The 24,061-nt window shown below is 38.3% G+C and overlaps 2 protein-coding genes across 8 annotated transcripts in view; one reads left to right on the top strand and one right to left on the bottom strand.

Annotated features, from left to right (window-relative positions):
* The window catches only part of TG (thyroglobulin), a 140,352-nt gene that overhangs the window by 33,907 nt on the left and 82,384 nt on the right, over window positions 1-24,061 (bottom strand). The window lies entirely within an intron of this gene.
* SLA (Src like adaptor) overlaps window positions 1-24,061 on the top strand; it is a 39,641-nt gene that overhangs the window by 13,278 nt on the left and 2,302 nt on the right. The window contains exons 1-7 of one of the 6 annotated variants that reach the window (NM_204391.2): window positions 4,688-4,856; window positions 10,255-10,360; window positions 15,121-15,220; window positions 18,358-18,444; window positions 19,751-19,854; window positions 21,155-21,286; window positions 23,121-23,253. In NM_204391.2, coding sequence (NP_989722.1) covers window positions 10,288-10,360; window positions 15,121-15,220; window positions 18,358-18,444; window positions 19,751-19,854; window positions 21,155-21,286; window positions 23,121-23,253 — 629 coding nt within the window. In that variant the 5' untranslated portion in view covers window positions 4,688-4,856; window positions 10,255-10,287. Of the gene's footprint in view, window positions 1-4,687; window positions 10,361-15,120; window positions 15,221-18,357; window positions 18,445-19,750; window positions 19,855-21,154; window positions 21,287-23,120; window positions 23,254-24,061 lie in introns of those variants that run through there. The other 5 variants (XM_015283079.4, XM_046917429.1, XM_040674660.2 and 2 more) reach the window with 5 other exon arrangements.

Below are 24,061 nucleotides of genomic sequence, written 5' to 3'. Positions count from 1 at the left end.
TATTCTAGCTGTGGATGTTTTCCCTTCTTTGCCTCATTGGTTAGAGCAGGCTTACAAGTTCTACTTATGTTTTTCTTCTATTTCACATGGCAATGTCCGCTTTCATAGTTTGCTTTTTGTATGCAGGAAGCGTGTCTTGAATTTGGCATTTGAAATAGATGTGTTGTCCAACCACTGTTATTCATATTTAATTTTTATTGGGACTGGACATGGAGAAGCTTGGGACATTATTCAAGCAGTATTTGGAAGCAGTAACATTACATCTTCCTCCACTTGGTGCATCTGAAATGCATTTCAGGCTTTGAAAACAAGGTTCCTCTTACCACAGAATTTAAGAATTTAAGCAACCAAAACCATTCAAGTTCTCTGTTTTTCAAATTCATATCACAACTTGAGCTCATTGCTCATTGTATCCTCACCAAAAAACAAAACAAAACAAAAAACCGATCAGGAACAAGTAAGTGGAGACTGCCCAGAATTAAATTTCTTCATTTTCAGCCAGCAGTTTTCACATAAAGCAGAAATACTTTCTAAACACTGCAACCACATTAGAGGCAGGCTCAAGACACATAAGATAATGGTTGCACTCATCATTTCTTTTGTTTTCTTTTCCTATAAAACTATAATTTCTTTGGGAGATTAGTCCTAGTAACCAGTAATAAAGGAGTTGTGTGCTTTCACCCATATTTCCACCAACATGACAGAATCATGAGTCAGGAAAACAAAACTCATGAGATCACCTCAAAAATAATAAACACTCTGTTCTCATTGTTAATCCCCTGATTTTTAACTCTTCAGGAATTCTCATCTATCTATAAACACAAGAACTAAAAATTTACATTCAAATGTAACTGAATATGTTATATGTTACATGTTATGAAAATGTAACTGTAATAGCTGAGATCTTCATATGTACCCACAGTACAGTTCTTGTAAGCAAACCTCTAAACAATATGATATACTATTAGATCATGAAAATTCGTCATCCTGGTGCCATGGGGTATTTCCTATCTCAGCATCACTTTTTTTTCTTTCTTTTTTTTTTTTTTTCAGTTGTCCATATGGACTGACCCACTGTGATCAGAGGAAATTCTAATGACATTTTTGACAACAACCTGACGAAAGCATTCAGTACTGAACTTCTGCAAAGTAGCTGCAGCTATGTTGTGCAATCCCAAACAGCAATATTACACAATCCCTCTACATTCACAGGATTAGAGGGAGCATTGTGAAGTGTTGGGCAGTACCTCATGTTCCAAGTGACAGTGTTGCAAACAGAAGGCAAAGTTTTCAGTGCTATTTAGTTCACTGATTATCAGGTTTGCAAGCATTTCTTTTCTTTCTTTTTTTTTTTTCTTTCATATTTAGAGGTTACATTCAGATGCTAAGAAATGTTGCAGCTCACAATGCTGATGAATCAAATCAGTATTACATGCCAAGATGAGTTCTTGTTTTGATGTTAGGCTGTGATCAGCTGAACTGAGGCTGGTTCATCTCACAGACTGTTCTCTTGGGTCATCATTGTTCACTGATCTGCGCAGATGCTATCCTGTCCACCTCAACTCTCCCACCACTTGTCGAGCACCTCTATACATTTGTGCCTGCTTCAGCTATCTCACAGTTCAGACCTCTCAGACAAATAGCATCCCTTGCTATTATCATCTCCAATGAGATAATAAATAAGAATATAAAGACCATTACTGTAATGCTGTACCTCTGTCTCCAGCTTAAATGGAAAGGACAATATGCCATACACATTGCAAGGCAGCATTTTAATTCCTCATTTATTCTGGAAACTCATGCAAAGTATTTCAGAACTCATTCACAGCAGATCTAATGATTAGAAACTTTGCTGCAACTAGATACCATCAGCACTGTAAACTCTGGACCTCTCTCCTCTATTCACATTATCATTTCTTATTTTTCCGGCCTGACTCGAAACTGCAAACCCTGCTTGACTGAGGTTGATCTCTTTGGCACACATACTCCCTTCAAATTAATGCAGTTCTGATGGTTGTAAGGCTGCAGAGTCCTTTTGGAGCAGGCTTTCTATATGCCTAGAGGCTATGGGTGATGCAATGTCAGTAACATCACTCAAAAAGGGAGGCTGAAATATATCTAATAGTAACAGTCCAATGGATGAATTGTCCTGATGCTTCTACTTTTCCCAGTATCTCATTTGTTAAAGATAGTGTCCCCATAGAGTTAGGGGTTCTCCAAGCACACACTTCAAAGCCAGGCATATCGGTCACACCACCTGTTTTGACCTCTGGGATGGCTGGGTTCTTCCATTTCCTGACTGCTGAGCTCCAGTGCTTCCTATCACTTAAAATGAGGCTCATATTTGGCTAAAATCTGATCTTGCATAGAGCATCTAAGCTGGTTTCAGAGCCACCAAGAAATGGACACCACTATCTTCTCCTCTGCATCTTGCACCTGGAAATAATCACCCCATTGACAGAAAACGGCACCTTATTTCTGTTGGAGGATGTCTTTGGTTTCGGTTAATGGCTTCTGTTGCTTTCAATGCCCGATTAAAGAGGCTTTCTATATCCTGTTTTTCTTCTTGCAAAACTAAAGCAAGATACAACAAACTGACCACTAACTCCTCTTTCAAAGATTAACTTAATAATTTTTCTACAAAAGACTTAAAATCTTCTCAGAAGTAGTTTTCAATTTAGGGTCTTCTTTTTACTTCTTTTCTTGCAGAGCTGTATTTCTGGATCCTGGGTTTTCCTTTTCTTACACATCTAATTCTGCATGATGGCAAGAGGCTCATCACACAGGCAGATTGCAAGGCTGTGTGTGAAGTCATTGACACCATTTTTCCAGGCTTTCAAAGTCTGTCTTAAAGAACCTGGAGGAGCATAAAACTTTGGGACCACCTCGGAGAACTTCTATCAAAGCTAAAGAATTAATTAAGAAAAAGTTCTGGCAGATTGGTGGGAAATACTAGTGTACAAATCAGGAGATCAGTTTTTTTTGCTTAAATTGCTTAGCAATGAAAGGGGAAATGAATATTTTTTCCACTCTACCCGTCAATTACAACTGTGATTTTCAGATTAAAAGGGGGGAAAGGAGCAAGGAGAGAGTCTCTGTCTTCCATCAAAAATATCTTTTTTTAAGATTTTATTGTTTAGACATGATTCTTGCCAAATCCCTCATCCCTGTGATAGGAGCAGCCCTGCAAAGGCAACACTCTCTTCTCTCATGTGACTCACTGAGTGCCTCCTTTTGGCTAGAGACTTGAATGACAGGATATAAATACTTCTAATATAATGTGTAAAACCCCACTAAACTCAACAATTTATTCTATTTAGATATAAGTATTACTTTATCATTATAATTTAAAACAAGGTAGCTGAACACACTAAAAGGATAAAGTGGCTCCCACTATCACGTAAAGGTAAAAAGTTACCAGAAACAGAAAGTAATGTGGAAATGGAGATTTTTTTTTTTTACCTCCCTTCACTACAAACTTATCTGTTCTTGTATGAGCGTGAAACAAACCATGGATGCAATTCCCAGTGTTTCCAGTGGGGCATATTCAATCAAGCAATTCCAGTTTCTACCCTTTTCTTCTGAGACCAACACCACTTGTCAATGCATCTTGAGATGTAACTTCATCTCTTGTGAAATCACGAAGACAATCAGAGCCAGCCTAAGGCATGTGTGGTGAGAAGCATTAAGAAAAGGCAGAGTTCTGCCCAGCCTTTTCCCAACTCCAGCACAGACACTGCCTAAACTCTGCTCTATTGGTAATTGTAGAGATATTACATATCCATTTGGGGAGTGCTATTAGGAAAAGTTCATGCCATGTTTCTATGATCTCAGTGGTCTTTTCCAACCTTCAAGATTCTATAATTCTATGATTGATTTGCTTATCATGTTCCCTAACACTTTCCTGTCCATGCTGAGTACTGCTAGCACAGCCAATCAAACAGAACGGACATTCTCCTGTAATTACCAAACCTCCAAATTTTGGCACAAACCTGGGAATATTATCACTGTCTCCTTGTTCCAATAACTCTTTACACAACAGTTCCTTCACTTGTCCACTTTCAGTTTTCATCATCAAACAGATAAGCATTACATTATGCATCTATTCAGAGCTTCCTGTGAGAAGCAAGAACTCTTCTTGGGTCTGTATGCTGGGTTTCTTGGGTTCCTGCTTGGCTTTACACAACACTTTACATATACACTGTGAAAGTATGCTTCACACACAGTCTTTTAGTCTGAGTCTGATACTGAGCTTCAAGTATTTGCAGACAGGGGCATTTCAGGGTGCAGAGTAAAGAATAAAGCAAACCTTGGATTCCTACTCAGGCTCAATAAGAGTGAGAGACAAACTTTAGTGCCTTTACCCGTATGTCCAAAACAAACAAACAAACAAAAAACAAAAACAACATCAACAACAAAAAACTCTAGGAAAATATATAAAAAAAAACAACTGGGGACCGAACTTTACTGAAAAAGAAAAAAATATTTCTGTGCAATTAATTTTAAAAAGGTTATTTTGCTATTTTGTTTAATGTGTTCTCAACCAGCTCTGATGCAATATGTTGAAAACCTCTCTATTTCTCTCAACACAGAGATAAAAGTTTCTTGAGTAGTGACTTGCATCAGAAACCTCATCTGTTGCAAACACTTTGTGCCTTCCTTGTTTCTCAGAGAGGAAGTATGTGGCCCATTTGGCAAAGGCTGCTCTACATGACAGTGTGAACTTCACAACACGCGCATTCGCCTGGCTGCTCCTTGGCTTGATCAGCTAACCTCTGGCAGCATGAGAGCAGTGTTGTGACTACGGCTTGGCTAAGAAATACTGCAACTTGGAGTATCATGCCTAGCATTTGAAGGTAAAAATTAATCTGATGCATTTTAGATTATCTGCAGACAGGATCAAGTCCTCCTTTTTTTCTTCTTCTTCTTTTTTTTTTTTTTTTTTTTCTATATAAAGGGGAACTTTATTTCTTTAGTAATTACAGCATTCAGACCATGGATTTCGAGTACCACCTAAGGTAGAATAAGAAAAGCCTGCCTTTATCCTTTTCATAAGGACTGGTACTAAACATGGAAGGAACAAGAAGTGTTTGGTACGTGGACTAAATGATCTTAGGGGTCACTTCCAACCTTAATGATTTTACATTTTAATGATTCTATTTCTACTGAAAGCTGGCATTAAGAAAGACGCATAGGACCTCATGCTGCAGCAAAACGTAGCTCACTGAAACACAAAATATGAGAAATGTCATGGACAGATTAGTGGGCTTTTTTCTCAAAAGGTTAAAAGTTTGCATGATGTGGTATTACTGTACTTAGATTTTTGCATTTGAATTACCTTGATCACGATATCACCTTGCTCTTTCTTATGACAAAGATACAAGTGTCTAAAAATTGAAAGGATGCTAATTTTAATTAATGATGAATTAAGGGAAATTCACGTAGAAAATTCAGTTTGTTAAATCAAAGCTTTTTTTTTTTTTTTCTCTCTGAAAACAAACAAACAAAAACCCAACAGGTTGCTGTTATCTTCATTTTCAGGCTAAATGAAATTCAGATTTTACATGTGGACATTATTGAGACTTGTATTCTAAGACCTTGAAGGTATAGATGTCAAAATCAGGTAACAAAAATAAAATAGGGTATAACATACCAAGAATGATAATATTTCCTCATTTTACTAGTCTGCAGTATTCCCTGTGGAACAGCTTTTCTTGGGTGCTTACATTTTGGTTTTTTACTTCTCTTATTATTTCTGTTTCTTTATGTTTACTAATCTTTGATCATTTTAAATATAACTTTGAAAAAATCCTTACCAAGCAATGGAATTTCCTCCATGCTCTGCTATTTAAGTGCAACAAAGTCACGTTTTCTTAGAGAACAGGTTATGTGAGAGGAAATTATTACTACGTGTGCTGCTTGCAGGAACGGAAGGTGCAAATTGTACAGCAGGTTTTTGTGATGCGTGATTTAGGTCAGTAAGATTTCAGCCTGAAATGGTTTCATATTTGCCAAGAGTCCTGCCCTTAACAAATAGGATATAAAACAGAACTGGGACTGCTGATGTTTCTTTGCATTCCATTTGGTTACAAAAATAAAGCAGTAAAGCCCACCAGGTTGCAGTAGGAGTGGGTTTACAAACTGCTGTGTCTGCAGCAACACGCTTTCCCTAAGCAATAGGTGCACGAATTGAAAGGGCCAAAGCTGGGGAAACTGAAAACGTAGTCTTAATGGTTAAAATAAGGTTTTCACACAAGCCAGAGGAGGTGGACAAAGAGCAGGCAGAGCCAACCTTCCACCTGCATGTAGAGCTGGGCTTGATTTGCATTCCAACAGCTGCACTCCTCAGTGCAGGATTTGGGGTTGCTACTACAAGGTAAGTTTGGAACCCATCACCTCACCTCAGTTCTTCCCAAACAGCTGTTGGTGGGCAATTTTGTTTGGTCTCTACTTGTATATGAAACTCGAGCCCTGGAACAGATTCTCTATTTCAAAAGAATGTCATCTATAAAACTATTGTTGCTCCGATATTTACTTAAATGATAAAGAATGAGTTCAGCAGCAAGATGCTCTACAGTTTCCTGTTAAGTCTATTTTTGCAGAGCATCTCAAAATTTGAGAAAACCATCATACAATTTATCATAAAGTGGTACAATGAATGTAGGTTAAGCTGTTAATACTCAATACAAGCACAAACTACTTAAATTTTTAAGATCTACCATGTACTTAAGAGTTTTGTTCAGTGTTGCTTTAGAAATACTTAGAACACAAATTAATGCACTGCTACCCTAAAAACAGTGATGTGTCACTGCCAGCATGCAAGTAGAAACAACCTTCTCCCTGCCCAACTTCCCATTTCTTCCATTTCTATCCTATTTTATAATGTCTGAGAGTTGAGCCGTAGCTTGGGACATTCACTCCACCACCTTTAATGGAACAGCAGACACCTTCACTCTGCCCAAACACACAATGACAGGTGTTCTTGGTGGGAAACCCAGGCCTGAAATGTCATTTTCCATTTAATCACTTTGGATTAGCAAACCAATGGCAGAAGCCCTTTCCATTTGCTTATTTTTGTTATTGAACACTTCTGCTTTGAATTTAGAGAATATCTTGATGTTTCTGCCACCTTCAAGATTTTATGCTGCCACCAGTAGCAATTAGCGACACTGAAACTTAGCCTGGAAAATGTAATGAAGCAGAGCAAACTGTCGTGCTAGTGACATCAAAGTCCAGAATGCCAATGTGCGTCACTGTTACTGAAAGTACTTCGTAACACTTTTATTTTCCGTAAGTCAGATTCTTCTAAATGAACAGCACTAAGCTACACACTCCTCCATCCTGTTGACAGAAACAAGGTCATACAAAGCGACAACTTGTATGGTAGAAGCGAGCCAAGCTAGTTTTCCATGTGGTCTACAGAGATACAAAGTAGGCACATGGTGTTATCCATACTCAATCCTTCTGGACTAGACAGAAGCAATTAAATTCCCAGCTGTGTATCAGCAAACCTTCAAGAACGTATCAGGTGTTTTTAAAACAATGCTGAGTTTTGACCCCTATATACCACTAGGGAAAAGAAAGTGCCTTGCTCAACAGGTCTCTTCTCCCACACAACTAGTGATAGGACAAGAGGGAATGGCCTTTTAAGCTGCACGAGGTAAGGCTCAGGTTGGATATTAGGAAAAATTTCATCTCCAAAGGAGTGGTCAGATTCTGGAATGGGCTTCCCACAGAGGTGTTTGAGTCATCGTCCCTGTAGGTGTTCAAGAAACATTCAGATGTTGCACTAAGGGACATGGTTTAATGGGGAAATATTACTGGTAGGCGGACAGTTGCACTGGATCATCTTGGAGGTCCTTTCCAACCTTGGTGATTCTATGATTCTATGATTCTAAAAGCGTCGTCTTTTTAGAAAGTTTCTAAGTGCAGGGTAAAACTTTCAGAAGTTTTTCCATAATATACACATGCTCCACTTTACTTTTCCAAGTGACTCAGGTACCCCTGACAATAGTATCCACTCTATCAGTGTATCTTAAGAGAGTGAAAAAAGGTCTTGAAAGCAGTGTACCACCAGTCTGCTCAGTGGTAGGATGACTTGCTTTTCTGGCTCTCAAATACCAGGAGATCAAGAATAAAGGGGCACACAGAGGTAGGACTGTATTATTTTTGTGTGTTTCTTTGTGACACAAAATTCGAATACAATTCTCATTCAACTGTCACGTATGTTAAAATTCTAAATGGGGACAACCATGTTGCCATGTTTGGCACCTTTCTGGAATTGCACAAGCTTCTGGTAAGTGCAGCTCGGCATCAGCTTAGCTAGAGATGAACTGCCTTTTTAAGTGTTAGAAAAATATAATTACTGCAGGACAGTGAAGATTCTGTGTGGGTATTTATCCCACCTATCTGGCTGAGCTTTTCAGCCCCGTAGAGCTCTCTACTGTCATGTTTAGGAAATTTTGCTGGCTGATTTGAAGATGCATCTGGAAAGTCTATAATATCTGTACCAAAGCACTGGCTGCCCTATTACTTTGCCTATACCTGTTATTCTTGATGGTATATAAATGAGAAAAAGTACTGAAGAAATTAAACCTAGGTCTTGAAGAAAAAGTATTCAAAGTTAGTTCAGAAAATTATAATCTTGCAAGTTGAGAGTGCCTGGGAAAATTAATTCTGGGTTTAGTTATAGAAACTGAGATGTATTTTAATGGAGAATAATCTAGAATATTCTATCAAGAGTGACTGTTTGTTCAAATATAAGTGTCCATATAAGTATATTTAAATGTTACTTTTTATCATTACTATTCAGCCTGTAGACTCCTTATATCAGGCAATGGAAGTTCTTGTTAAGTAGATTTGAGTCACTTGTCAGAAAGACACTGGTGCAGCTGCATCCTGCAGATGTGTCACAAACTGGATCCTAAACACAGACAGCAAAAAGGACAATGTGCCACTTGGTCGGTGAAATATAGGCATCTACCAAAAGCCTTTGGGAACAGAACTACGAAGTTTGAAAAGCAGATGGAGTCGGACTGCGCACTGCCATTCTGTTTTAGCATTGATCTGCTTCCCCTTGAGTAGAGGCAAAGTATTTTTCTTTGAATAGTATTTTATTCTCAAAGGTGTCTAATTTTCTCTAAGATTTCAAATATGCATTGTATTAAGCACTATCATCAATTTCCAAGACAGTTAATAGTAACGTATCACTGACTTCAGCAGTACTGCTTTGCAAGCTAGACACCGCTCCAACTATCACTGTCAGGCACTTGCCTGTCATAAGAAAAGCTTCCCAAAGGCAGCAATCAGCTTCAAAATATCTATAATAGAGAGGACTGAAAGATACAGATGGCACATCACTTTGGTATAAATGCACAGAGTGCTGGAGGATCGTATTTTTCAGGGAGAAAATTACAAAAGTATTTTTTTTTTTTTTTAAATCACAGGTTATTAGCTAGCAGTGCTTAGTTATTTTAACGTACAATTTTGAACAAATACAGCTTCTTCTGCTCTGCCTCTGCGAATCTAGGATAGCAGATGAGAATCAGAATGGGTACATGAGAATGGATTCTCCCTGTCGTTATTTTAGTTCCACTACTGGCTGACAAAGCGTTTCTCATACATTCACCCAATGGACAAAATTCTGAAGAATTTGTGCTCCTGCAGGAGGAGTGTTCTAAGATCAGATGTTTGGGGGCAATGTGTTACTTTTAAGAAAAGAAGAAAAAAAAGGGGGGGGGGGGGGGGGGGGAGAAGAGGAAAAAAAAAGAGGAGAAAAGCATTGCCCGCATTTGCTGAGATCACAACTGCATCAGAAGAAAACCACCGAGCAGGATTCTTAATGTTCAGCAATAAAGCAACACAGTACACAGAGCTGAAAACAGATACGTCAATCTAATTAACTTCTCTGTAGCTTAAGAACTCCAAGTGCTGCAAAGAACATTTTTATACACAGATGTCTGTACGGGCATGGCTTTGCTGTGACTTCCTATTGTGCTGAGGTACTGGTAATGGAAACTTTTACTACATTATGTTCTTCTGAGCAACTTCCCTAGCTGTGGTTTTCTGCTATTCCCCTGATAAAAGCACCAGAGTGGTGAGAGTTTAGCAAATATGTAAAACTCTCACATGAATTTGAGACACATTCTCAAAAGTAAAGCTGTATAACATTGGAGACACCAAAACTGGGTTATTTTTCATGTGTTGGCACAGCAGGTGTTCTGCAGTTTAAATGCAATGTTTTCTTTTATTTAGTTCTGAAGAGCTTTGACGGAATTAGAGAACACAATGGGAAACACTATGAAAACACCGAGAGCCTCTGCAGAAGGAGGAGAAGAAACAAATGTGGCAAGCTCAACGGGTAAGGACTCATTTAATTTCTTTCAAGAGCAAAAAGGTGTTCAAAATATATGATACATTCAGTCATGCATCTTCCTTCATCTGTCTGATAGAAAAGTTAGGCAAGTGTGAGGTTTTCCTGTGGGAGGAGGAGGGCATCTGTAGACAGTGTTTATTTTTAGGTATGTCCTAGCCCAAAGTTCCAAGAATTACTTTAATTAAAAAGATGTAGTACATTAATACTTCTATATGCGGGTGCCTCCTGAAAGATGTTCCTTCCAATTCAGAAAGAACTGACATGCATTAGAATTGAGAAATACCCCACTTTGAGAAACTTTCATGAGAAGTTTCACACAATTTTTCTCCTGAGTTTTAATTTTGATCTTTTTAAAGGTTAAAAATCATAATGATATTACATCAAATCTGAACCTGAAGTTTACTCTTGCACAACTGTATTAAAAGTAGCACATGGCTATCTTTCCATGTCACTAAGTTTATCAACTATGGGTATACAAAAACAGACATTTCACAGGTCAAGCTTGCAAAAGGTGAATCTAATGCAGCTGCTCCAAGCATGCCCAAATGAAAAAATCAAATTGCAAAACCCTCCATAGGCTGATAGAGATTGTGTGTCTGAGACAGAAAGCGAGAGATCTCTACTGGCCTCCCACTCTCAAACTGCAAGTCAGTGGGTAGAGACTATGCACAGCCCTAGCTCTCATCATGCTGCAGCGTGCCAGACAAGTGCTGCAGTAAATTGCTCCCCAGAGGTGCAGAAGAGAAAAAAAAAGTGGTGGTGTTGTTTTTAAGGGGTGGGAGGAGGGTGTTAATCAAAATATTGGGGATCTCCAAGAAGAATCATCTACTTGTGCTGCTTGGCTTTGTAAGGATGGAGAATCAAGCTGATTTCATGACTGCTTGAAGGAGCACATAATGTGAACCACTCATTTATTTATTTATGAAGAGTGCCTATGCTGATCTTCCCAACAACTGCCATCATAAATACCAAACTATCAAAACAGAGATGCGTGCTCATTTGGAGCAAGACCTTATGAATGATAAACACGGGTATGAGGGGTTACTGTCATGGCTGTGACCTGAAGTTTATATAGTTCCTGTACCTGGTAAAATCCTAATTTAGCAAAACTAAAGCCAAGTGTATTCCTTCCAGTGACAAATAGAATACATCCCTAAACAGATGTAGATGGCATAGTGATCTCTATGGGAAATTACTCATGTGGGAACTCAGGACTTAATCCCCTTGTGCACTCCTACACATCTAGCACATCCAGAGCTTGTTTAAGCACCCAAAGGCATCTTTAAATGCCTGCATAGGTCTTTTGATCTCTCTCAATCTCGATCAGGCCAGTAACTTTCATAATGGCTTAAAAGTTGCTAGTTAAAGTCAGGCACACAAGCATCAGCACTGTCCTTCAAACTCAATGGAAACAACATTTTTTTAAATGGAACTAAAAGTATGAAAAGCAGATATTGTGGTAATCCAACAAGTATGTATCTATTTAGTTTCCTGAGCAGATCATACTCTAAATCATGTTATCAAACTGAAGTTTTTCCTCAGGCCAAGAAGTGATACCTTTACTTTAGGAAAGGTGGAGGACCTGATCCACAGACTTAAAAGAGTCCAAGTAGTTATCGGGAAGAGTGGCTCATTTCAGTGGGGTAGAATAAAATGAAGGACCGAAATAGAAGGGAAAACAAAGAAAGGAAGATAAACAGAAAGGGTGAGACATTCAAGGAAGATATATTCTTGGGAAACACTCAACGTAAGGCTGGATGGGGCTCTAGGCAACCTGTTCTAGCTGTGTAAGTCCCTGTTCATTGCAGGGGAGTTGGACTAGATGACCTTTAAGGCTCTCTTCCAACTCAAACAATTCTATGATTTCATGAATTGCAGTTGCAGAATTGATCCATAATACAAATGCCCTTGTCAGACTAAGTCTCTTGTGCAGCCTGAGAGCTGCAATCAGGGCATAGCTTTGTGCATTTCTCACCTCCAGTACATCAGCCTCAGTCCTGAAATAAGGAAAAATGCATAACTCCAAATACAACAGCACTCTGAAAGCGTACTGTGTGGGCATCCCTGACAAAACTTAGTAGCAGTAAGACATCATCAGAGGTTGTGAGCCCATCCCCTCTTTTATCCTCCCTGGGGACCTTGAATCGGGTTAATCCTTTCTCAGCCATGCACTACTGCACCTGCATAACTCTGACTTCCCGAGCTGGCTGGTTTAGATCTAATTTGGGTACACGTCAATGTTGTACTGCAGCCACACCTCGCGGCAGAAGCACAGTGAGCTGCTCAGGCACACCACTGCTCTCCTTTAACCCCTCTTGGATTTGATATGCCATAAATCACAGTATTCCTGTCAGACATTAGAGCTGGAACCATGCGTGAATTAGGATTTGGATGCACCGCCTGTGCTCTGCCTCCTCTCTTGAACTGTTTGGTAGTCCATTCACAGCTGGCCTTTGGGGCATGCAGGATTCAGTGTCACACCGTTAAAGACATCCAGCCATGCAGGCACCTAAAACTAGCCTGTATTTCATACTCATGTTTGTCTCCTTAAAAAAAAAAAAAAAAACAACACACAACAACAGCAAAAACAAACAAACAAAAACCCCACAACACCTTACTGAATGGAAAGGATTCAGCGCTTTGATTTTTCCACTCTAGCTTTTGAGTCGTTCCATTTCACCTGTCACCTACACACTTAAACTGCGGAGGAGAGGTTGTGTTAAAAGGAAGCTCAGTCAATATAACTGAAATTTGGGTGTGGAGAAACAGGGTAATCTCCTTAGCCCCGTTTCAAGGCTTTTGTCTTTGAAAAGAGGTCGTATGGGTTTTGTGAAACACTATAGAGCGTGGTGGGGTATTTCACATGACCAAAAAACCCAGTGAGGTTTGATTTAAATACCAATTAAAATGAGGGCTTGTTAGTGGAGTGGGAAACTTGAAAGTATTTGCATAATATAAGCACACACATTTTAAGTGGTTGCATGGATGCAGCAGCCAACGCTATGATTAATTGCTTCCTTTTCAGATCTCCAAATTCACAAGCAAAAATGAAAGTAAAACAGATATAAAGATGAAAGTGTAATCAAAGTAATGCAGATCTTTCTAGAGCAGAGCAAAAATCATGTTCTCTTCAGTGCATAACAAAATGCAAACCACCACATGCAATAGGAAAGAGGGCAGAAAAGGTCTTGTTTTCCACTCTTTCACCATGGAAAGAGAACACTTAGAAATGATATAAGTTTAAAAGAAGCATCACTCAATGCAGTTTCATAGACAGAGAAGATATTTCTTAATTTTTAGTGCGTAACAGGAAAGTGATGAAAGGCTTGTTTAGCACAGAATGTCCTCAGTATAGCTCAATGAATTATATAGGATACAGTTGACTAATCATGGCAATTGGGTGATACAAAGGTGCTGGACTTGTTCTCTTCAATTCAGTGACACTTACCAAGAAAACCATGTAATACTAAAACAGCATGTACTGACAAATTAATTTGTATCTACTCCAGACTCTAGACACCCACATATCTACAAGTAGTAGTATAGTAGTATATACTATAAGTATATACTTATAAGTAGTATATAATATAAGTAGTATAAAATTAGTAAGCATTTTATCATAGGAGTATTTCATTCGGCAATAGCTAGGAAAACTAAAAAAACTTAAAACCATTTGGAATATAAACAGGAAAGGACTTTCTACATTGCATAATGTTGCTTCATCAAGCTACTCAAAATTAACTGAGAAAATGTTGTTTTCTACGTCTTTTAAATGATGGATATGGAATATTTTTCTTATCACCTATTTTTACTATCACTGCTGTAAGGACAACTAGAAGCATTAAAACTCTCCTCTTGAAAAGACCACTAAGATCATCTAGTCCAGCTATCAACCCACCACCACCATGTTCATAAAACCCACCACAGTTCATTTCCAAATCTCCCACCTGTCAGCATTTTCTGGGTACTCCTGCTGGATAAGGAGCTTTTCAATGCTTGGTAGTCAGTTTTGACCAAACTGTGAGACTCCATCCCTCAGGAATCCAAGATCTCAACACATGTCCTTACAGTGCTGCAAGACCCAGACTCATCCTGACTGATGTAAAAACCTTCTTATCTCTTTTCTGACCTCAGTTCTGGGACTTGCAGCTACATAGAGATTTAATTATAAACATCCATTTTGCCTCTCTTTGTTAATGGAAAATAAGGAGCATCATGTGCACCTCTAGGACAGAATTAACATAAGAAAGAGAACGAGAGCCTCTGGCTGTTCATTAAACTGATTTACAAAGGTGATGGGAAATGGGCAATTATAGCTACATTCACATTGCCCTTTACCTGAACTAATCTCATGATTTCGAAAAGTACCAGTGGTGCTAAACACTGGAACAATTCAACACACATCTTCATCTCCTTAAAGGAAAGTATAGCTCAGAGTTGTGGCTGGAGTCACTTAGAGACACAGGCATTCATCAAATCTAGGTTACCTCATAATATTATAAATACTCATTTTGATAGTTTCAAACTGAATATGTCCCTTAAATACGATAATTACTAGAAGTGGCCTAAAATTAGTTAGTTATAATTAACTAAGTGGCCTATTTTCATTTCTAGTATCTTCACATTCTTCTCCAAAGTTACAGGCACTTTATGACTTTCTATAAAACAGAACACACACATTTCTTCCGTTTCTTCTTCAGAACTCCATCACATTGCTAAGTGACATTTTCTGTCTTTTATAACAGGTCAGGAGAGTGATTTCCTTGCTGTCCTCTATGACTATCCCTCAGCAGACATAAGCCAACCTATATTTCATGTAGGAGAAAAACTACGTGTGCTATCAGAGTAAGTAGATCCACTTTTTTCTTAAGTTAGGTCTTGTTACTATTGATGCAAAGTTATGTTTTATGTAGTGGATGCAGTTCAGCAAAATGAACTGTGTTCAGAATCAACAAGGAAAGATTCTTAGCCATAGTATAAATTTCCCTAGATTTTAAAGATTGGGGATTTCAGTTTTTTCTTAGATCCTCTGAAATGGCTTCTGAAGATGGATTCAGACTATAATTTTAAAAAGGAGTCGAAAGAGAATTCTGCTTTAAAAAATGATTTTCAGAAAGCACTCTCATATTTGTGGAAAACAGAGTAAGCAAAAGTAGTTTGAATCAGGTAGAAAAAGAAAATGATTCTGAATTTCAAGCATCTCTTTCACTGCTAATCGAACAGCTCCTTCATGGTTAGGACTTTGGATTTCATCTTCCAATTAGGGCATCTATAACAGAAATAAACTAGCTGTTTTTATTTTTAAAACTCACTCTGCATTTTTTTTTAACGGAAAAAAAAAGTCAAAGATTTCTTTGCTATTTCTACTCAAAAATTTACAAACCTCACAGGGAAGCAGGCTCAAGAAAAATAATTACACTAGCTTAGACTGACCTTAAATATAGTGCAAATATTGTCACACACCAGAATAAGCACACTTCTTGAAAAATGGATGGCAGTAGATCTGTTATTCCTTTTTGCACAACTTGTATCTGCACACGATGAACTCCTAGGAGTTACTCAGCCCCTGTTTTCACAGCTTAAATAGAAATGAGAGATTTCATTTTCACAGCTGGAGGAGCAGACGGATTTAAGAGGAGATAAAAGACATTCATATCAGAGAAATCCTTTGAGGATCTCTAAATTCATGGCAGACTTCTCTAACTGGAGAAGCCGGAACATGAAATGGTTGGAGGACAGAAGTACTTAAGAGAAGTATCACAGATGCTTCATGAATTCTCAGAGACTTCTCTCACAGCTGTATACAGACTTCTGATCTGACCCAGAAGTGTTCTGCTGACACAGTGCTTTCCCTGAACCTGGAGATCAAAAGGCTCAGACAATACCACGAGATAATTTCTTTTCTGATAGAGTGCTTCCATAAATCAGTGTAACTCTCTATGAATCTATGATTACCTTAGCCTGGAAATCCCAGCTTAAAGCCTCACTCCTAACTTTAATCATCACAAAATTACATATCCCCATAACAATGGGAATTGTATGTATCATTTGCCATATGCATGTGTGTGTTGTATAATATCATCTGCTAGACATAAAACATCCAAAAGGAGTAGGCTACTACAGTAGCAGTTTTTATCATGTTTAGCTGTTGTGCAACCATCAAGAACATCTCCTGCTAATAAGCAAGAACCAAAGTAAGCCTTGATAAGAACTTTTCTCTTCCTGATTTGGATCAGCTTGTGCACAGACAAAAAGCAATGCTCCATGCAAAGCATGGTGTCCTAATGGAGGACCCAGTTCTTCCCAACCGGTAAGATGTTAACAGGAACTATTTGCATAAAGGTTCTTGCTGTGTGTATATAGCCTTTAGGTATAATCATCCTCTGAAGTCATTCAAAGAAGCCACACACAGAAAAGCAGAGTGGCAGGCATGATCAGAACACAAGTGAGAAGGAGTTACCACAGAGAAGCATTAGAAGACAGCACATACTGCTCTTGTATTAACTGCTTTTCAGCCTTCAACCAAAGTAATTAAGTGTATTGGCAATCAGCTCTGTGAATCATACCAGGAAACTACAACTCCTCACAGATACTGATGACTGCTATAGTTTGGCAGAATTAGATCAAGATCACTGACAGAATTCTTCACTCTCCACACTCATCCAGGAACTGTTCATTACCTGATGTACCAATGGATTTAGTTTGTGCTAGTAGGACCAACTGTCCTCCAGAGAAATACCCCAGCGTATATGATTTCTGTGGCTCCTGCCCCAGGAGGAACAACGCTGCTCTTGGACTTTTAACCATCACTGGGATTACAGATATTACAGCATTAGTAATATTACAGTTAGTAGGGAGGTATATGCTGAGTGTCTCCAATTTTTTTTATTCTCGCAATAATGGGTTCTATCTGGGAGTTCTGTGGGAAAACAAATAAATGAACTAACAAAAATAAGGTTCCTAAACTTTTAAACTATTTCACAACACAACCACAAAAAAAAAACTTGCAGGGCCCTGAAACTTCCAACTCTAAATAGCAGGCTTCTCGTTTTCCTTCAGTTCATACTTTCTGGACCATGATACCAGTCATTATAAGCCAGGAGGTTTAACTTAGTGTTTGCAACTCAGCTGTCTTGACCTAGACTGAGTATTGGATCTGCTGTCTGGGAATTATTTGGAAGCGTTATTTTGGAACTGCCATAAAAAGAGTATTCAAACACTATTATTTGGATTCAAATTCTTAAAGGAAAAGGTGGAGAAAAAAAGCATAAATCACCCTAACTCAGCATTGACATAATTCCTTTCATTAGTCTCTAAAGCACTGCAGCATCCCCATGAAAATTTTATTACAGCCCTCCAAGGGGACTCAAAAGCTAAAGCCAGTATTCAGTTCATCAATAACCTATGATAGATCAATGAAGAAACATATGCCTGGTCACTGACATTTGGCTATCATTTTTTTTTTTTTTTTTTTTTTTGAGCCTGGTCAGCAACGTATGGAAGAAAAGGGAAAGAGCAAACCACGAAGCAGTTCTGTTAGATTGAAAACTTGTTTCCTTGCAGGCAGAGTACATATGCTGAGCTTCTCTCCCCTGATGCTGAAGGAGGAACTACAGGGCTGTCTAGACACAGCATGCTCAGCCATAAGCTGAGTGTCTTGGATACCAAGAGAAGTCTAGCCGTGGGAAGACAGAGCACAACATGGTTTAACCACTGCATATTTACCCTTCTTCTTTTAACTACAGAAAAAATATTTTATTACTTACGCAATTGAGATGGAAAAAGTGCAGCTTATTTCTGTATCCAAATTTAATCTTAAAGAAACTTCTCTAAATGAAACAAACTTGGGTCCTTTTCTGAGTGTGAGAATTCAAGAACACAGATAGAAGGTTACAGCCTAGCCTGTAAGTCTTAACTCACTTCCAAAATGAGGACAAGCTCCAAAGATGCATCTGAAAATATCCCTTGTCTTGCTTTCACAGTGAAGGAGGTTGGTGGAGAGTCCATTCCCTTACAACAGGACGAGAGAATTATATTCCAGGGAAATATGTAGCAAAGGTTTATCATGGGTAAGTAAATGCATTTCCCATAACAACTCAAGAGTAATTTTTGTACGTTTACTACACTGATTAAAGTTATTCAGTGTCATAGTTAAAACAACACCAAGATTAACTAGAGAGAAATTTTATTTATTCATAGCCTGATGTACTTCCTCATGTCTCAGTTCCCTTGAAATCAGACATCAATTGAGATCTAAGTTTAGAATATACGAAAATGAAAAACATGGTTTTAAATAACTGGAAGGGTCAAAAAACTTTTGATTTCACATGAGATACTTAAAATACTTCTATTGTGTGGACTGATTTTTAATTCTAAAGATCTCGAGAAAGTGATCGGGTTGAGAAAGAGCTTTTTACAAAGAGTAAAATGTAAGTCCTATTTGTCCATGATAAAACAAAAACAACCCACAAACAAATAGAAAGACAAATAAGTCGTTCAATGAAAGAGCTAAGGAATATTCAGAGCTCTCTTGTTGCCCTAGACAACAGTCAGGAAGAAAACATTGAAGCATACACTTGAGGTTTTTCTAGAAAAGGATTTTAACACCTGTTTAATCTTAAGCATACGAACTGTGAACTTCATTGGGATTTATGCAAGTGCTTAAATTTTAATATGTTCTATACCCTCTTGAAACAGAGATGCTTTTCAAAATGTGAGGCACAGACAGGAGCTTTCCATTACCATGCTTGAAGTTTCCCCAAGACAGGATCAAACACATAAGAATAACATTACTTTAAAGTACCAGTGACTCCTACACTCATACAGCAAGCTCAGCTGTATCATTACTGACTAGCTGTAGAAAAATACTGCAGTGTGTCAGGTTATCAGGAAAATTGGTAATGATGTTTTCCCTTATTCAAAAAAAACAATTAATTTGAAAGACTGGACTGTTCCCTAGCATAAGGTGAATAATTTTATTTGTACAATAAAATACAATCTGTGTTAACAAAAGTTGAACAAAGAAGAGAGGACTACCTAAAGCATCTCTAATGCCACAGATGTGCCATCGATATGTTACATGGACATGTCCCTACCAATCCACATAAAGGTAGCTTGAAAAGTTTTGTTTGCCCTATTAAGTCTAAGACTTCTTTGCTCTTCTCTTAGTCTTACAAAAACTATTTAAACTCAGTACGTGAAAACGGAGAGCAAGATTTTCTCCATAAACTGAAAAATATGCCTGGACATAGTTTAGAGAATAACTACAGTTGTTTTTGCAGTCACTTTCCTGGCTTATGCTGCATTTTCACGACCACATGCTGCTCTCTTTCACTGGTGTCCAAATTTCAGAATTTGTTTTTTCCTGCTTCACAGCTGGCTATTTGAAGGGCTGGGAAGAGAGAAAGCAGAGGAACTTCTACAGCTCCCCAACACCAAGGTCGGCTCCTTCATGATCAGAGAGAGTGAGACTAGGAAAGGTGAGGAACATTTTTTCCCCTTTGATCTCAGGCATGAACAGTTTTACAAGCCTTAATTCTCTCCCTATCCCCCTCCATATGGATAACCTCAAAACTTGAGAAGAAAAAGGCACCCAGTGCAACATTCCAGTCTTCACCAGTCACCTACACTATGAACAGTGCTGAAAACAAGGTTAACCATGGCCTTGGAAAGTTCCACAGGCACCAGCATAAACAAGACACAGTTGTTTAAACATATTATTCACTTTGGTCACATGTAAAACTTACTAGGCAGTGAGGATTTTCAAGCAGAGGAAATGTTGTAGCTTTGCCTTGGTCTGCAAACAATTGGCTGAAGAAGTCATAAAATACATACAAAGCAGAGAGGACGATGGATAATTATGTTTCCCGTGTAAGCAGGTAGCTCTTTCATATACTTCCCAAAAATTATGTCTTAATTTTTTTTTACCATTATTCCATCTGTTTTTCTAAACTACTGATTATTAGAACTACTGACTCTAAACTATTCCATCTTCCTAAGAAATTTATTAAATTGATTTCCCACCTCTCATCATGCTTTTTCTTTGCTAATAAATCAATTTTCAGCATAAGCCAACAGAATTTTAATTATGTTGCAAAATAGGAATTATAATGTTCACACTTCACTATTTTTTTCAGTGGGAATACATCTCCCATTGTCCACTGTGGTATCTTCTATAAAGCACTGGGACACACCCAAATTTAATAATACTACAGTTAGAAAGGAACACTAGATCATCATCTTTTTGCATACCACAGATGAATTAGTTTCATGTAATACTAACGCAAATTTCAAAGAAATTTAGGATATATGTTCAGTCCTTATGAACGAAGTGCTACAGAATAGTTTTAAACCAACAGAAAAATCCAGTTGTAATGTCCTGCCAGGACCACATTATCAGGTACTAGCTACTGTGTTACTGGAAGCTAATTAAGCCAGGTGATTAAAATCAGGAACCCAGCAGATGAGTCTGGTCCTTGTGTTCAGGGAAAGGGGAACAACTTCTGTGAATGCGTGCTTCCCTTACACCATTTCAAAAAATACTACATCAGTAAATGTAAAAGAAAAACACATCAGAAATTCAGATTCAGTCAAAATCCAAGTCCTGAATTCTGGGCACTTTATTCTATTCATTATACTTAAAATGGAGAAAATTAGGACAGACATTGAGTTTTGTAAAAACTTTTTAGGACCTTTTGAAACATTTTACCATTGGGGTCTCAACTATCCCTGCAGAATTAGGACTCAGCACTGTTGTAATTAGTCCTCTTGTTTCTCCAGGATTATATTCCTTGTCAGTACGGCACAGGGAGGTGAAACATTACAGGATCTTTCGCCTTCCAAATAACTGGTATTACATCTCTCCACGGCAAACCTTTCAGTGCCTTGAAGACCTCGTGAATCACTACTCAGGTAAAAACAACAGCAACAGCAGAATAAACCTGTTTTGCACTAGCAACTGTAAAACTCCGTATCAGAGGTCCAGAGCAAGAGGTTTTCCCTATGTCCAAGACTTGCAACTGCTATCATAGAACAACTAGCAGAAAAGTGATTGGTTTATATCTTCCACCTTATTTTTGATCCTGAAGATAAGTTAGCTACTGCTGACAGTACAATGTGAATCAACCTGAGAACACAACAAGATACAGATATGCTCTGCCTGTATTGGCTTAAGCTATTGTATGCCCATACGACTGTGTCATTAGAGCTGTCTGTAACACGGTTTTGGTCAAAACATTAGTGCCTAGCACCTCCTTAGACAAGTTTCAGTTACAGTTCAGAAATGGCACAGGCCAGGGTCATCCCACTGCCTTATCAAAGAACAGCCAATGTCGAAGTTTTAGAGGTACAAAAAAAAATTAAGCTGTATAGGTGACAGTCACACTTCTGTGCCCAGGGCCATAGGTCAGCTCCTGGCTCACTCTGTATACCAACGTGGATATTTCTGCCATTTATTCATTTACCATACAGATAGTATCAGACATGCAAGACCAGATTCTGAAGGCAAGTTATCCTTGGTGACCTTGTCTGCAGCAGAAAACTCTCAAGATTTTGACTTTTTTTCCTACTTGATTGCTTAAGAAAACTATGGTTGAATTAATGAGTACAAATCATCTAAGGGGTTCAGCTGTTAGTTTAAATCTAGCTTTAACAACCTGCTTTAGAACAATTTTCCAGATTTATGGCAATCTAACCTGTGTCAGAGAGATGACTTAACAAGCAGCACAATTAAGTGACTGCAGTTGTGGTACATTAAAATAAGAAAGTTCTAAAATGAAAGAGAAAGGAGAATTGAAATAAAATAGTTACATAAAAGTTACAAGAAAATGACAGGTTCTGGGCTTTCATTAGTAATGTGGACAAAGTATAGAGCCACAATATTTGCATATTTCATGGGTAAATGGAAAAGGGTATTCTGATAAACTAGAAAAAAAAAATACCAAAACACCTCACCTTCAAAACTTTCAAGTCCAGTGATATAGGTGAGAATTTAAGCATGGTAAAATTTTTCGTTATATTTTAGTTATCTGACATTTTTCTCTGTTTAGAAAGAAGACAACAATTGAACCCAAACATTCTGAAAAAATAATTATAACAACTCGAGTTATAGATGTAAGAGTGGACGTAATGGAATTCAGCTCTTCTCCTTGCCCCTACATGAGATATTGCAGAATCTGACCGTGAAGAAAAATAGGTTATCCCTAATAGTGCAAATGAAATCAACCCAAAAATGCAAGATAAGTACAGATAGGCTTTGCTGAAATAAAGCTCAGAGGTCTAAAACATCAACATTATCAATGACAGAAGAACATATGCAATGTTCGTAGGGGAGCAAGGAGGAGACAATGGAGAAAAAGAGATGAAAGTTATCTGACTGCAACATGTGAATCTTGAGTCGTTCCAAGCAGAATAGGTGCAAACACAATCCAGTCTGAGTGGTTCTATCTTGAATCTATTTTTTACTATGCCTGCATGGCTGAGAGGATGGAAAGCAAAAGCAGAACTCACTAAAGACTGAGGAAACTTGGGTTTAAGTTTTTGATCTGTCATAAAATTCCTTCTAGATTTTTGGCAAGTCACTTATTCTGTTTCTCAGTTGCTCACTCATACTGTGGGAAACACACCCCTTGATAAATTAAAAAGCAAAGGTATGAGGAAAAGAAGTTAAGCCTGCGTCATAGCATCCTTGCTGAGAACACAGTGAAGGATTAACATCATGTGTCTCATGTCTCATTCCCCTGTTCAGAAGTTGCTGATGGTCTCTGCTGTGTCCTTACAACACCCTGCCTTACCCAGTGCACTAACAACCACAGCATAATGAATCAAGTTCCTCCTGTGGTGATGCGGAATAAAAACTTCAACTGGAGAAGCATTCACAGGTACCACAAGCAACACAAGCTGCCATAAATAACAAATCATTTTTCCAGTCTTACATGTACTTTCACTTACAACACAGGAGGAGCAGCCATTTGCTTCTCCTGAGGCCAGTTTTAAATCTTCCAAGCTGCTGACAGCATGTGAACCCATGAGAACTAGATGTCCAACTCTCTAACTGCTAATCTTAGTACTTTAACTTGCAAAAGTAGAGTTATAGCATTAAATCACTTCTACCCAGCCAGCAGCGCGGTTGCATATGTCCACTGGGACTCATGAGCCCTCTCTGCCATGGGGGAAGAAGTAAGAGACAGGCGATAATCCATGCTCAGGCCCACTACTAGTAGCATACAAGTCCCTGTAATCAGAAATGGTTATACGCTGTTCATGGCAGCCACCCACAGAGCAATGTACACAAGTGCAGTGGACATGTTGTCCCAGCTTAAATCTTTCCTGTTTCCTCTCATGCAATATATAGTCCATCTGAAGGTCCGTAAGATTTTTAATGGCTTGACTGCACCTAGAGAAAGTAGGTGGGTTTTCAGAAGCTGGTGAAGCAACCACCTTCATAAACAAAACATTTCCCAGGGATAAACTTTCCTCTATTACCCTTCTTTCACAAAGTACTTTCATTTGCTTACAAATACAAGATCATTTTGTGCTGTATTGAAGTCCACTTTTTTCCTACAGATAAGAAGGAGAGAATGTATAGAGATGTTATTTCCTTTTAAAATGCTCAAAAAAAGATACTACTGTTGTACTGTTCTGGAAAATCACTACGAGACAGAAACGTGTGGTGATTTATAAGATCGG

Source organism: Gallus gallus, chromosome 2, assembly GCF_016699485.2.
Source record: "Gallus gallus isolate bGalGal1 chromosome 2, bGalGal1.mat.broiler.GRCg7b, whole genome shotgun sequence".
NCBI classification, from domain to species: domain Eukaryota; kingdom Metazoa; phylum Chordata; class Aves; order Galliformes; family Phasianidae; genus Gallus; species Gallus gallus.
The sequence above is the reverse complement of the archived record's forward strand: the minus strand, read 5'-3'. Positions and strand labels throughout refer to the sequence as shown.